This window comes from Talpa europaea (assembly GCF_964194135.1).
Source record: "Talpa europaea genome assembly, chromosome: 14".
In the NCBI taxonomy this organism is placed as follows: Eukaryota; Metazoa; Chordata; class Mammalia; order Eulipotyphla; family Talpidae; genus Talpa; species Talpa europaea.
In genome coordinates this window covers 48,815,347-48,830,830 of record NC_140082.1, presented here as the reverse complement: position 1 = coordinate 48,830,830, position 15,484 = coordinate 48,815,347, and the positions used below count along the sequence as shown (strand labels likewise).

Sequence of the window (15,484 nt, the reverse complement as noted above, 5' to 3'; positions counted from 1 at the left end):
GACACCATAAAGGAATAGTCTAAGTATTATGTTTCTGTCTTCTTATTCCCTTCAACTCTTCAGCCTGTTGTCATTGGACTTGCACCCTAGTAACTCCACTAAAACTGTGTTTGTTAGGGTCACTGATAACTTTCTATTTGCTAAATGCTTTTCAGCCACCATTTTATACAATTAAGACCCACAATTCTTTACTTGGTTGGCTCTTTTCTTACCTGAACAGTCTCGAATCTTGATTACTCTTGTTCTACTTCTTTGGGGATTGGTGGGGAGGGCTCCTTTGCAGACTTCTCTTCAACACTACCATCCTTAATTCTTTAAATGTTGCTCTCCAGAGCAACATTGTCATCATTGTCATCATTCTTCTCTTGTTACTCTACATATGCTCCTTAGGAAGTCTCATATATGTCCTTGACTTCTGCCCCAGTGACCCCCAAATCTTTTTATTTCTTTCACATCTTTTTCTTAAGTTTCAGATCTTTATCCAACTGTTTATTGAAAAACCCTCTCCATCTGGATATCCTATAGCTCTCTTAAACTCATTATGTTTAAAATAATCTTAACATATCCATCATCTTTATCTCAACTTAATACCACACCTAAATCCTTGGTAAGTACACTTTCAGTCACCTGGTTGCCTAAACCCAGAAACCTGCAAGTGCTTTTAGATTTTTTTTTCTTCCTTAGACCCCATAGAAATTAACTTTGGTCATTTCACTTCTCCCATGTAATTTCTCAGATATTTCATTTTTCTTTTCAATTTTACGGTCATAGACTTCTGCCCATCATTACCTCTCATTGATGGATCCCTTCCCCTGTACCACCAATTTGATCCTCTATACAGTGATTGGAATGGTCTTTCTAACAAGTAAATCTGATTTTGTCATCTGGAACACCCTTTCTACTGATTGATGCAAGAAATTTAAACTTTTGTCATTAATTCCTTGATTGCCATGACCCAAGTGTCCCAAATTTCTGGCTTCAATCCCACTTCCATATTTCTGATAATGATTGTACATTCTTCTAAACTCCTAAACTGAATACCTGTTCTACACCTGGGTACTTATACTACATGCCTTTTATTGTTCTTTAACTGTTTGTGTGTATGTATTTGATGGACCAAATGAGGGGACCCTCGCCAGGGCTTGGACCATATCCTCCAGAAAGGGTAAGACAGTAAATGCTATGGACATTTAGTGTGCAGTCAGTAAATATTTTTTGGCTCTCCTTCACTAATAAGTCTTTCTATATATATATTATTGATTAATAATGTCAATTTCCCTTTTAAAATTGTGTTCTCTCACTTTTACATTTAACTGCATGAAGATTTCACACTTTTCTTGTAACTTCATGTTATGGTTTGCTAATGAAATAGGGCTTAACTTTTCATTTTCACCTAGCTCATTTGTTTTTTCATAGGTGAGGAATTCTTGCAATGTGCATGATGGTCATAATAACCATTTTGGGAAAAATCAGCAAGAATGTGCTAAATACCTACAAATACTCTTACATTCTTTTGCCACTGGAAAGGTTTATAAAGTGAAAAGTATCCAGCTTTAATAGGATTCAAGATCGGTTAAATTCTTAGCTTCTCAAATGTAACCTTTTAAGAAAAAGGATTTTGGGGGTTCAATTCAAGACCAGGTATTAGGAATTAATGTTGCATGAACTCAGAACATGAAGACTTTTTTTGTTTCAAATGTAGGCATTAACATGCAGAGAAGAACTCCTTACTCTTCTCCTGTCACTTCTTCCGCTGGTATGGAAGATACCTGTTCAAGAAGAAAAGGCAACAGGTATGTTTCTTTATCATATCACTTCTGTTATCAAAATTCCACTGAGGAAAAATGTTCCACTGAAAAGTTACTTCAGCCTTAATGGTTGCATAGTTCAAATTCAGAGCAGTATGTATTAGTGTTACACTTAATGAAAAATTCTTTAGGCAAGCACGTTTTTATTTCTTCTAATTATATAAAAACCATGGTGCTTCTCAGGGTATTTCTTGAATGTAATTTTGTTTGGAAAACATAAGAAGAAACAAAGCACTTACCAAGAGGAGTAAATCTAGGAACGTAACATAACTTCTGAGAAAAGGATAATGAAAAGTTTAAAGAAAGAAATTAAAGTTCCTTGCTTATTGAAAAGGTTACTTTCTGTTATTAGCACTCTATCAATGACTTTGCAGTATTTTTTTAGTTTAGTTTATCTAATGTTGCTTTTGAAGGGCAAATTTGAAATAGCACTTTATTTCAAGGCTGGTAGAATTATACTTAAGATCAACGCTGTACATATTTCTAATTTTGAATAAATATATATAATACTAAGTATATGAAACTTGAATGTTCTCATGGAGAGACTAACATTTCCCCCCTCTTCCCATTTTCTGGGATATGTGAATTGTGAGATGTTCAAGGATCTCTCAGGTTAAAAAAAACTAATGTATTTTAACATCATGTATGCATTTTTAATATATTTCTGATATGAAGCTCTCTTTTTAGGAAATTATCTAAGGTCTTGTAATATTTATCCTGCTTAACTCTACTCTTATATTCTTCTGAATATGAAAAATTTGCAAGTTGTTAATCACTTAAGAAATTGATTAGTGTTCTTTTGGGGTCATTGTCTTTGTTGCCTGTATCATTTGCATAGGTGGAATTTCTCAGACTCCTTGTAATTCCTCCCTCCTCTTAATTAAAGAACACATTTTTTGTTTACAAATTTTTATTCATTCTAAATTGCAACTATATTTTTCACATAGAACTTATTATATTATTTACAAAGGGAAATACCAATTTTCGTATCCTTTTAAGTAGTGAGGAGGATTCATTCATTTCTCCAAGAAATAGTTATTGAGTGCTGGCTCTAGACATTGAGGACAAAACAGTGATGCTTCTACTGGTGCATACATGGCATACAGAGTAAACATTTTGAGTGAAGAATTCATTTAACTTGTCTCAAAGAACATTTAGAATCTATTGTATAAAAACTGTGCTTTCAGGGATCATCTTTATAGTTCCTTGCTAGTAACAATTTTGGAAGTTCTTAAAGTTCCAAAGTTATATCAGGTCTATAAACTTAATGCCATTTTCCAGAATATACCTCTATATATTATTTAATAACACTATCAGAAGAGACATAAAATGGCATGAATAGTAGTGCTAAGTAGCAGATAATCTAAAGATCCTCATATGCAGACATTAGAATGCAATATGTGGCTTTAAATCAGATTTGCTTCCCTAATTTTGTTCTCCTTTGTTTTTTTCCAAATCAATGTGTATCCTTTGAACTAATGCCATGTAGTACTTATGTGAGGATAAGCCCTACATGGGGGACGTGGAGGGTAAGTAACCCAGAGACATAACAAATAGCTAGAGAAAATCACAGTGAAAATATACTGAGGAAAAACTTCTAATGGGATGATAAGAGGATAATTGCCTATATAAATCCAGTTTGCAAACATATTATGGTATTCTAAAAGTCCTTTCTTCATTTCATTAGATTTTAATCTGCCATTCTCAATTGATATAATCCTGACCAAAGAAAAGAACTCAAGTTCACAAAGATCTACTCAGGAAAAATTATATTTAGAAGGAAGTGCCCCATCTGGTCAGGTTTCTGCAAAAGTAAACATTTTTCGAAAAAACAGACGACCGCGTACAATTACCCATCGCTATTCTATAAGAGATGCAAGAAAGACGCAGCTTTCCACCTCAGATTCAGAGGTCAATTCGGATGAGAAAAGTACAGTGAGGATTAAGCGCAGACGGTCCCATCTGCTGCCGCAGTTTGTAACACAGCCTCCTAAAGAAGACCACCTTACAGCAAAACTTGACCACTTACCAACCAAAGAAAAACAGACGCCTCCTGACGCCATGGCTTTGGAAAATTCCAGAGAGATTATTCCAAGGCAGGAGTTAAACACTGACATTTTAAGTGAGCCAGCTGCCTTGTCTGTTATCAGTCACATGAACAATACACCATTTGATTTATGTCATGTTTTATTATCTTTATTAGAGAAAGTTTGTAAGTTTGACATTGCCTTGAATCATAATTCTGCTCTAGCAGCCAGTGTCGTACCCACACTGACTGAATTCCTAGCAGGCTTTGGGGACTGTTGTAATCAAAACGACACTTTGGAGAATCAAATGGTTTCTGCAGGTTGGACTCAAGAACCGGTGGCTTTGATTCAACGTATGCTTTTTCGAACAGTGTTGCATCTCATGTCAGTAGATATTAGTACTGCAGAGGTGATGCCAGAAAGTCTTAGAAAAAATTTGACTGAATTGCTTAGAGCAGCTTTAAAAATTAGAACTTGCCTAGAAAAACAGCCTGACCCCTTTGCACCGAGACAAAAGAAAACACTACAGGAGGTTCAGGAAGTTTTTGAATTTTCAAAGTATCGTCATAGAGCCCTTCTTTTACCGGAGCTTCTAGAAGGAGTTCTACAGATCCTGATCTGTTGTCTTCAAAGTGCAGCTTCAAATCCCTTCTTCTTCAGTCAAGCCATGGATTTGGTTCAAGAATTCATTCAGCATCATGGGTTTAATTTATTTGAAACAGCAGTTCTTCAAATGGAATGGCTGGTTTTAAGAGAGAGCGTTCCTACTGAGGCCTCAGAACATTTAAAAGTCCTAGTAAATAGTGTAATGAAAATCATGAGCACTGTCAAAAAAGTGAAATCAGAGCAACTTCATCATTCAGTGTGTACAAGAAAAAGACACAGACGATGTGAATATTCTCACTTTATGCATCACCACCGAGACCTCTCAGGCCTTCTGGTTTCAGCTTTTAAAAACCAGGTTTCCAAAAACCCATTTGAAGAGACTGCAGATGGAGATGTTTATTATCCTGAGCGGTGCTGTTGTATTGCAGTGTGTGCTCATCAGTGTTTACGCCTACTGCAGCAGGCTTCCTTGAGTAGCACTTGTGTCCAGATTCTATCAGGTGTTCATAATGTTGGAATATGCTGTTGTATGGATCCCAAATCTGTAATCATTCCTTTGCTCCATGCTTTTAAATTGCCAGCACTGAAAAATTTTCAGCAGCACATACTGAATATCCTTAACAAGCTTATTTTGGATCAGCTAGGAGGAGCTGAGATATCACAGAAAATTAAAAAAGCAGCTTGCAATATTTGTACTGTTGACTCTGATCAACTAGCCAAATTAGAGGAGACACTGCAGGGAAGCTCATGTGATGCTGAGCCTTCCTCGAGTTTATCCAGTCCTTCTTACAGATTTCAGGGGATCCTGCCCAGCAGTGTTTCTGAAGATTTGTTTTGGAAATGGGATGCCTTAGAGGCTTATCAGAACTTTGTTTTTGAAGAAGACAGATTACATAGTATACAAATTGCAACTCACATTTGCAATTTAATGCAGAAAGGCAATATAGTTGTTCAATGGAAATTGTATAATTACATATTTAATCCTGTGCTTCAAAGAGGAGTTGAATTAGCACATCACTGTCAACATCTTAGCATTATGTCAACTCGAACTCATATATGTAGCCATCAAAACCAGTGTTTGCCTCAGGAAGTGCTTCAGATTTATTTAAAAACTCTGCCTGCTCTGCTTAAATCAAGGTTTGTATGTGTGCATGTATGGAGATATTTTTCTCTTATTGTATGATTTGAGATGTGTGATAAAGTATATGCATTTAAACTTCTAACCCTGATAACTCTAGTGTCTTGTCAGTAAATTATCTTTACTCTTAATTTTTTGCTAGAATTTACTTTTAGTCTAACAAAAAAAAAAAATTCTTGTACCATGACAGATTTTTTAAACTTTCTGTTTTCCTTCCCTGCCTCCTCTCTTACTCACTCCCTTCCTTTCTTGAAGGGTGATTATAGGGGATAGAGTGATTAATGTTAATTTCTCAGTAACAAAATAGTAAAGGTTTCAAAATATTTCTGAGAAATAAATGGACACAATACAGATGTCCAACAGCAAGAACAGGGTTAAATATATTTATTATATTTATTAATTATTAATGAATTATTTATTAATGATAAATAATAAATAATTTATTGATTATTTATTAATAATATTAATATATTTATTATATATTTACTTAATGGAATATTATTGGCCATTAGAAATGTTTACGAAGATCATGTTGGAACATGAGAAGATACTCATATATTTCATGGATAAAATATGCAAGATTGAGCATATCGTCCAATGTTTGCAACTCTGTGAAATGTGTATATAGCTAAATTGGTATTTACTGAAGCAGTGTAACTAAGGGTATTATTGTTTTTTTAATGTTATATTTACATTTATTTACTGAGTAATGTATCTAGAAAAAATTATAAATTTTAAAGAAAAAAATTTTAATTTAAATTCCACCAATCGGTTTTCCAGATTTTGTGATTATCATATGTGGTACTTAAACAATAATTATATAAGTAATACTCACTTCTGATAGGTAGTCAGGTCTTTCAAATAATAATTATGCCACTTTAAAAACCTATAAAGGGGGGCACAGAGGGTTGAGTGCAGCACTGTGAAGCTGTCTGCAGCCTCTGCAGTGCAGGTTCGATTGCTGGCAGGCCAGGGAGAATCCCACATGGCGTGGCAAAGCTCTCCTGTCATGCACGCTGCTCCCCTCAGCATTGTATTTCGGTTGTCTCCCTGTTCTGCTCCCCGCTCTGTTTCTAGTGAATCCTCTCACCCTCCCGGGCCTCGGGCCTCGGGCCTGTACACCAGCTCTTGCTTAAATCAACAAACAACTATGAACCAGAGACACTCTATGGGTGGTGGGGGGCGGGGAGAGGAGGGTTGGGGGTCAAAATAAGGGGGTTGCAATTGTATGGGGAATATAAAAATAAAATATATTTTTAAAAAATAAATAAATAAATCTTTTTAAAAAAACCTATAAATGATTCTAAATCAACTTATAATCATACTATTTGCCATAATTTTTTTTAAATTCCCAACATTCTGACATTGTTTGAATAGACCTGACTTTGATTTGAAAGTTTGTAACTCCTTGGCTTATTTGTTGACAACCTGCCTCTTTACTGGGCTGATTTATATTTAAGTTATTACTAGGATTCCTGATCCTAGTGAGATACTTGAGCCCCACCTGAGACAGCTGAAAATCTTCAAGTGTTTAGTTTGTTTCTTTCCCTTTAGGATGTGCAGATTTAAACCAAACAAAAAGTCTTAGGTAAACAGATACACATATGCCTACCTGCTTTTGAGATGTCTGCCTCAAGTGTGGTGGTGATTGTGGCATTTACAATTTATATAGAATTTGCCATTTGAAGGAAATGTTCTTCATGTATTGCTTCATTCAACTTGTGATGCATGTAATCCTCTTTTTAAATGTTGCTGTAGCCATATATACAGTATTTGAAGAAGGATGTGAAAATAATTAGAAAGTAACTTGGGAGTCTGATCATGTCAAAGGACTTGAGCCAGATAATTGATGAATTAAATAAGGTAGTATTTAAAGGGAAAAAGATTTATGCAAGATGCGATGAGACCAGATTATAAGGTAGTGTTTAGTATATATCATGTATAATAACATTTAATTAGTATATGTAGCTGTTTACAAGTGATGTTTTCATATATAAATTTCTTGTGTGTTTTTCTTTCACAGAGTAATAAGAGATTTGTTTTTAAGTTGTAATGGAGTAAATCAAATAATTGAATTAAATTACTTAGATGGTATTCGAAGTCATTCCTTAAAAGCATTTGAAACTCTGATAATCAGCCTTGGGGAACAGAAGAAAGAGTCTTCAGTTCCAGGTATTGATGGCTTAGACACTGACCAGAAGGAGCTGTCATCTGTAAATGTAGGTACTGTTCATAACCAGCAAGCTTATTCAGAGTCTCCTCAGAGTCTTAGCAAATTTTATGCTGGCCTCAAAGAAGCTTACCCAAAGAAATGGAAGACTGTTAACCAGGATATTCACATCAACACGATAAACCTGTTCCTCTGTGTGGCATTCTTATGTGTGAGTAAAGAAGCAGAATCTGATAGAGACTCAGCCAATGATTCAGAAGACACTTCTGGCTATGACAGTACAGCAAGTGAGCCTTTGCCTCATATGCTGCCATGTTTGTCTCTCGAGAGCCTTGTCCTGCCTTCTCCTGAACATATGCACCAGGCAGCAGACATTTGGTCCATGTGTCGTTGGATCTACATGTTGAGTCCAGTTTTCCAGAAACAGTTTTATAGGCTTGGTGGTTTCCAAGTGTGCCATAAATTAATATTTATGATAATACAGAAACTATTTAGGAGTCACGAAGAAGATCAAGGTAAAAAGGAAGGAGATGTAAGTGTAAATGAAAACCAGGATTTAAACATAACTTCTCAATCTGAGATCTTTGTGAAAGAAGATGTGTTATCAGTTGAAAGTGATTCTCTACCACCAGAACTGGGTAATCTAAAAAAGAGTGCTGATAGTTTGGGTAACTTAGAATCACAGAATATTTCTTCCATAAATGTGGAACAAATTTCAGCAACTGAAGCTGCTCCTGAGGAAGCAAATATATTTACAAGTCAAGAAAGTGAGACTTCACTTCAGAGCATACGACTTTTGGAAGCCCTTCTGGCCATTTGCCTTCAGAGCACCAGAGTTAGTCAACAAAAGATAGAATTGGAGTTACCTAATCAGGTAATAACTTGTCCTTTGTACAATTATTATGTAATATATATATTTTAAAGTTTCTATGTGATATTATTGTTTTTCCAAAGTTTCTAAATTTTAGGAAGCTCCAATATGCTAGGCACAGTACAAGTACTGTGGCGGACACAAAAGGAGTACATGATCTAATTCTTTCCTAAAAAATGTAGAGTTTAGTTTGCAATGTAAAACCTATATGTGACAAAGCTATCAACCCCAAAAGGCATTAAATTTGCATTAAACATTGAATGAGAAATAATGGATATTGTGTTTTTAAAAGTTTAAAATCTTGGTGTGATCCTGTTTGGTGCTCTGCTTGGATCCCCTTCACCAAGCTGATGCACCCACCTGCCATCTGTTACAAGTGTTGATTGCTAAAGACACATCTGCACCCATCTCCCAAGGATTGCTCTTGGCTGATGAGAGATGCCCGCCTAGAAGATGCCTAAGAAGGGTGCTCATAACCAGTGACTGAAGGATGTGACTCTAGGCATAGGGTACAACTCTGTGGTACAGTTCAGATTCCAGAACTTTCCATGGAATCAGCCCAAGGCAGACATTTCTTCTGAAATTACATCTTTGCCTGGGTTCTTTCCCCAACATACTTGGCTTCTCTGGTGCCCTTACATATTTCTCCAGAAAGCACTTCTTAACAAAAGAGAAATCCCCATTTCAGGCTCTCCCCCTGCAGAACCATTGAAGTTGGCATAAACATTCTTTTTTTAACTGACTCACCCCTAACTGTTCTGTCAGCCAAGAGATTCCCCTTGTTGGAGTTCCAGTCTCCATATTAGCTCCTTTCTAAAATATCTAACATATTGCTCACAATTAAAATCCGCACTCCTTAGACTAGCATACAAAGCCCTTCACAGTTTAGCCTCATTCCTGCCACTCTTCACTATGCTGAAATCAGTTATACGGAGCCGACAGCTTCTTAGGATGCTGTTCTTTGTTACTACTTCCGTTCTTTGGTTAGTGTTCTGCCTGGCATATTCTCTTCCTCTGATTCTGTAATTTGTTCTTTATTGCCCATCCCATACAAACCCTTCTTTGGGATACCTTTGACATATCTCAGGCACCTTCTCTCTTTTTTGTTCTCACAGAAATTGGTATATAGTGTGGTTGTCATCATAGCTTGTCAGTATGTATCTGTGTTTGAGAGAATTCCTTAAGGCAGAAGTCAGTTTCTTACCTATCTTGATGGCCTCATCACCTGATATTGGGGGATGTTGCTGAGTAGCAAGTGTTCTCTTCAAGGCCACAAAGAGTAATGAAAGGAGAGAGAGAAGAGGATTAGAATGTAAGCTTTTCTTCTAGTTTTAAGGAATCTCTAAGAATGAGGAATTTATAGAATCTGGAGACTTTAATCAAAACTGAACTAAATATTTTTTTGTGATACAATTAACTTATGACTACACTGAAATTCAAAATTGAGTACTTTGAGTAAAGCCTTTAATAAATAGAAATAATATTAATTGTAATAGGATTTTGCATTAAAAACTAGATATTTATAGTGATTTTCCTCTCATAGCAACTGCAAATAAATGAACTAGTTTCTACTTGTTAAGGAAAATTAATTTATCATTTATTTTGTTACTGTTTTAGATTTTTCATAAAATATGTCATTATATTCTTAGACTCTTTTATTTTACCTTAGAACTTGACTGTGGAAAATATATTGTTTGAAGTGAAGGACCACCTTTCCCAGTCAAGGGTAATTGAAACGGAATTAGCAAAGCCTTTATTTGACGCGCTGCTTCGAGTTGCACTGGGGAATCATTCCGCAGACTTTGAACATGATGCTATGACTGAGAAGGTATGAATAACGTGCAGTCTGTATTGTTCACGTATGGCTAGCACAAGTGTGTAGGATGGGCTTGCGACACCAATGAATGTAGTTAGAACATACGTGTGAGGCTTTGGTCAGGTGAGTTCCGTGGGTCATGTCTCCATCATCTGGGAGACAAATAACACGTAGCTCATAAAAAAACAGGAGACAAATAACACATGCTTTTTTTTTTTAATCTATACTGGACATTTACTGAGAATTACTCCCTGTAGGATAGAAATGTAGTCTTACATATAAATGATGGTTTATTAAATGATAATTCAGAGATGTGACAACTCAGCTATCTTGTCCTTTATTTCGCTCCAATTTTAAATTTTTGATATAAAAATAACTAGTACTTGCAATTGAAATAGCAACTATAGTTTTTAGTTGTTCACATTAACATATTTTTTCTAAAAGAATTATTTTAATTTTTTTCTTGGAACTGTGATGCATATTTAGTTCATTTTCCTCTCTTTTTACATTTCTTTTACCCTTAATCATTTCTGATCTTTTCTCTATATATAACTTATCTTTTAATTCCTTGGTCTAGCCATATATCTGCCATACTATTTTATGTCACTATTGTCATAACAACTTAGTGAAATAGATATTAAGCCTTCATTATATAACTGAATCAGTGGTGAACTGGAAATGGTTAAAGTATCTACTGTATTCAACCTTCTGTTAATCTTGCGCTGAGCTTCTTTAAGTGAAAATGTTTTCTAAGGCCTCCCCGGTGGCACAGCGGGTTGTGCGCAGTGCTGTGAAGCTCTCTGCAGCCTCTGCAGCGTGGGTTTCATTCCCGGACAGGTGGGGAGAAACCCACATGGCACGCAGACCTCTCCTGTCATACCAGCTGCTCCACTCAGTAGTGTATTTTGTCAGTCTGCCTGTTCTGTTCCCCGCTCTGTCTCTCATGAATCCTCTCACCCTCCTGTGCCTCTGACCTGCACCCCAGTTCTTGTATAAAAATAAATAAATCTTTAAAAAGAAAAAAGAAAAAAATATTTTCTAAAGTGAAGATATTTAATAGTATCTTTATAAGGAAAGAAAAAATTTATGCCACGAGGTACTACATAGGAAGTTATTGCTGAAATTCTTAATTTCTGAGATGCTTGCATTCTGAATGAAATATTAAAGTTAATCCCTTTGAAAATTTTTCATATCTTCCTTGGCTAATCTATGAAATATTTTAGTTATAAAAATCCTGTGATGAAAGTTTTTCTCTCAATAAATATGTAAAAATAATATGTATTTACTAGCATTAAGTCCTAAGAAGTATAATTCCACCTCATTGTGATTATTGGTCATTTCCTACTGTGTAACTAGAATGAAATTTCTTAGACTAGGGGCCTCCCTGGTGGCACAGGGTGTTAGGACACAGCACTATGAAGCTATCTGCAGCCACTGCAGCATGAGTTCAATCCCCGGCCAGGGAGGTGACCCACATGGTGCAGCAGACCTCTCCTGACTCACCCGCTGCACCCCTCACAGTGCATTTCAGTAGATCTGCCTGTTCTGCTCCCCACTCTGTCTCTGGTGAATCCTCTCACTGCCCCCCCCCCATCTCTGGCCTGCAGCTCAGCTCTTATATATATACATACATAAATAAATCTTTAACAACAAAAAAGAAATTTCTTAAACTAACTTTTCAATAACACTGAAATGATCTGTAGCTTAATCTGGAGACTTCCATCTTTGACATGTGAATCAAGTTGTCTAAGAGACTCTGAAAATTTTTGCTGCATTAATTTCATAATTTTTATAGCTAATATTGATTCCTAAGATTCTTTTCTTAAAGGGAATACAGAAATAGTTCTTAAAATAACTTAAATAATAAATATTCTATTACTGAAAATGAGGACATGTAACTTTTGCCTTTTAATTACATTGATCTTATAGAGTCATCAGTCTGAAGAAGAATTGTCGTCCCAACCTGGTGATTTTTCAGAAGAAGCTGAGGATCCTCAGTGTTGTAATTTTAGACTTCTGATTGAAGAAGAAGGTTATGAAGCAGATAGTGAAAGCAATCCTGAAGATAGTGAAACCCGAGATGATGGTAAAATATCACTGAAATACTTATGATTGGGTTTGCAGTTCAGGCTGTTTATTAGCAAAATGGTATCACTTTAAAATTTTGTATTGCCTTACAAATTAAAAAGTTCATTACATTTTTATTTTATTTGATATTGACAACAAATTCCTGCTTTCATAAATGCAGTTCATATAGAGAGATATATCTTGTTATCACAAACATTGAATGCCTAAGTATACAGGATGTATAGTAAAGTATAGTATAGTAGTATAGTATAGTATAGTATAGTAATGTATAGTAAAGTCCCTGCTTTCATTTATATTCCAGAGGAAAAGCCAAACAAGTATGAGAAATAAGCAATATAAAGAAAATAAAACAGGGTGATGTGTTAATGGTCAGGGAAGGCATCTCTGAAAAGGTTTGCTGACTAGATCGTGAAAAATTCTTATCTATGTAGATATTGATAAATTTCTTAGCTATATCAGTTTTGTTTGTTTTTAGGAGCACAGCACTCTCTCTTAAGAGCATATCAGTTGAATTTTCTAAGATGCAATTTTTCATGTATACAGAATTCATCCTATCATTAGCTCACTTACTACTTTGATAGAGAGAGTAGTCAAATAAACTGCACTGTGATTTAAGTATTTTGACGGTAGTAAGTTTGGGATAATACTTTTTCCCCCCCCCCAGTGGTGTCTGTTAAAGCAGTGTGTTAAATCTTTATCATGTGTCTATAAAAATTACTGTTCATAATATTTGTCTTTCTCTTGAAAATCAAAAAATACCTTTTTTTATTTTTTAAATTGAGGTAACATTGGTTTACAACATTTAATATGATTTAGAGCTATTGAACCACCTCTTTCAGGTGTTGTTACCACCAGCAAGACACCCATGGTCCTCCACCATAGTCCATTGTGCTCCTTCCCCACTTTACTTTCTAGCTTCCTTCTGGTAGCCTCAATTCCACAGTTAGATTTATTTATAAATATATAATTTATTTATTTATAAATAATCCTAGATTTTTTTATCTAGGATTTATTATTGATTTAGTTTTGTCTGGCCCTTTGTTTTATTTCCTTATATTCCACATATAAGTGATACCATCTGGTATTTGTCTTTCTCTTTCTGACTTATTTTGCCTAATATAACCCCCTCCTGTTTCATCCTTGTCCCAAATGATAAGAGCTTATCTATTTTGATAGCTGAGTAATATTCCATTGTGTTTATATACCACATCTTCCTAATCCACTCATTTGTCTTTGGGCACTAAAGTTGTTTCAATAGCTTGGTGATAGTAAATAGTGCTGCAATGAACATGGGAGTGCATATATCCCTTTGAATTAATATTTTTGTATTATTTGGGTTGATACCTAGGAGTGGCATAATAGATCCACTTTTAATATTTTGAGAACTGTCCATACTATTTTCCATCCTGACCAACACTTGTTTCTGGTCTTTTTGTGTGAGGTGGTTTTGATTTGTATTTCCCTGGTAATAAATGATGGTGTGCATTTTTTTCATGTGTCTGTTGATATACAGATGGATAACAGGCACATGAACAAAATTTTTTTTAAGGCTACACATTTATCTTCAAAATGTCCAAAATTTGATCAGTCAGGATACAAATAATCAAAATTTTGTAGGTAAAGTTTTTGTGAACATCTTCTTATGAATAGCACTTTTGTAAGCCAAAATGATCAATGAGATTTAAAGTACTTTTTTAATTGAATCAAAATCTTTTCTTTCCCCTTTTCAGGTATAGACTTAAAGCCTGAAGCAGAGGAGTTCAGTGCACCAAGCAGTCCAAATGATTTACTTGAAAACCTCACTCAAGGGGAATTAATATATCCTGAGATTTGTATGCTGGAATTAAATTTACTTTCTACTAGTAAAGCCAAACTTGATGTACTTGCCCATGTATTTGAGAGTTTTTTGAAAATCATCAGGCAGAAAGAAAAGAATGTTTTTCTGCTCATGCAACAGGTAAATGGGATCCATAATTTTATCACACTCATGTCCCAATTACTCTCCTTATTTAGAACTCAGCTTGTCTAAAATTATTTGAGGTGGTCTTTTATAATATGTTAGGTGTGTTTTTACCTAAAAATGTTACTCTAAAAATCTTCTAATTTCATAGTTCTTTAAAATACCATTAAAAGTTACAGCTGTCATTGACTTAACTAATAATGAAAATCCAGTATATTTCTGAGAATGAGTTGTATTTCTTTATATTGTACTCAATTACAATATGTGGTCATTGTTTTGAAAACAAACTATAAACATTATGTGTACTGCTAACCATAGCATTCTTTCTAGTTATTTTCAGAGGTAAGAAATTTAATTTCTTATGGATTGTTTTTTAATCTCCAGGGAACTGTGAAAACTCTTTTAGGAGGCTTCTTGAATATTTTAACACAAGCTGATTCCAATTTTCAAGGTGCGTTAAAATTTAGTTTTAGATAGCAAGTTGAAATTGTTTTGTTGTTTCATGCAATGAAGAGTTGATAATAATGACTTCCAGTGGGGCAGTGTTGTATGATTTCAAAAATAGCTTTATGTGCTTCATTTCTTTATTCCTCAGAAATATCCAATGCAGTAGACCTATAAGTAGCTTGGTTCTATAGAAAGGAAAATCTAGATTTCAATGAATTGAGTGAGTTTTTCAGGGTCAGATACATAGCAATGTATTTTGAGGACTGCAACCCAGTCTAAACACTGTATTACTGCTATGTCAGATATTGATTGAGCACCTACTTTCTACTCTGTACCTTCATAAGCATTTGAAAAATTCATAATGAATACATGTATGTAATGAATAAATATATAGAAACCTTAAATTTAGTTGGAGATACCTAAATTTTAGTTGGATAATTAAGGCTAATATACACAGAGTTTTAATTTGGATTAGTCATATGTTTCCTCATGATTTAATTCCAGCTTACACAATTTGGCAGCCATACCTCAAAAGTGATGATTACCCTTCTCG

The 15,484-nt window shown here is 34.9% G+C and overlaps 1 protein-coding gene across 1 annotated transcript in view; it reads left to right on the top strand.

Annotated features, from left to right (window-relative positions):
• The window catches only part of LYST (lysosomal trafficking regulator), a gene marked incomplete at both ends in the record, with an annotated part of 133,230 nt that overhangs the window by 11,388 nt on the left and 106,358 nt on the right, over positions 1 to 15,484 (top strand). Inside the window, 7 exons of the mRNA XM_084253644.1 lie at positions 1,703 to 1,793; positions 3,496 to 5,578; positions 7,603 to 8,623; positions 10,290 to 10,448; positions 12,366 to 12,522; positions 14,255 to 14,481; positions 14,869 to 14,935. Of these exons, the coding sequence (XP_084109770.1) occupies positions 1,703 to 1,793; positions 3,496 to 5,578; positions 7,603 to 8,623; positions 10,290 to 10,448; positions 12,366 to 12,522; positions 14,255 to 14,481; positions 14,869 to 14,935 (3,805 nt within the window). The remainder of the gene's footprint in view (positions 1 to 1,702; positions 1,794 to 3,495; positions 5,579 to 7,602; positions 8,624 to 10,289; positions 10,449 to 12,365; positions 12,523 to 14,254; positions 14,482 to 14,868; positions 14,936 to 15,484) is intronic.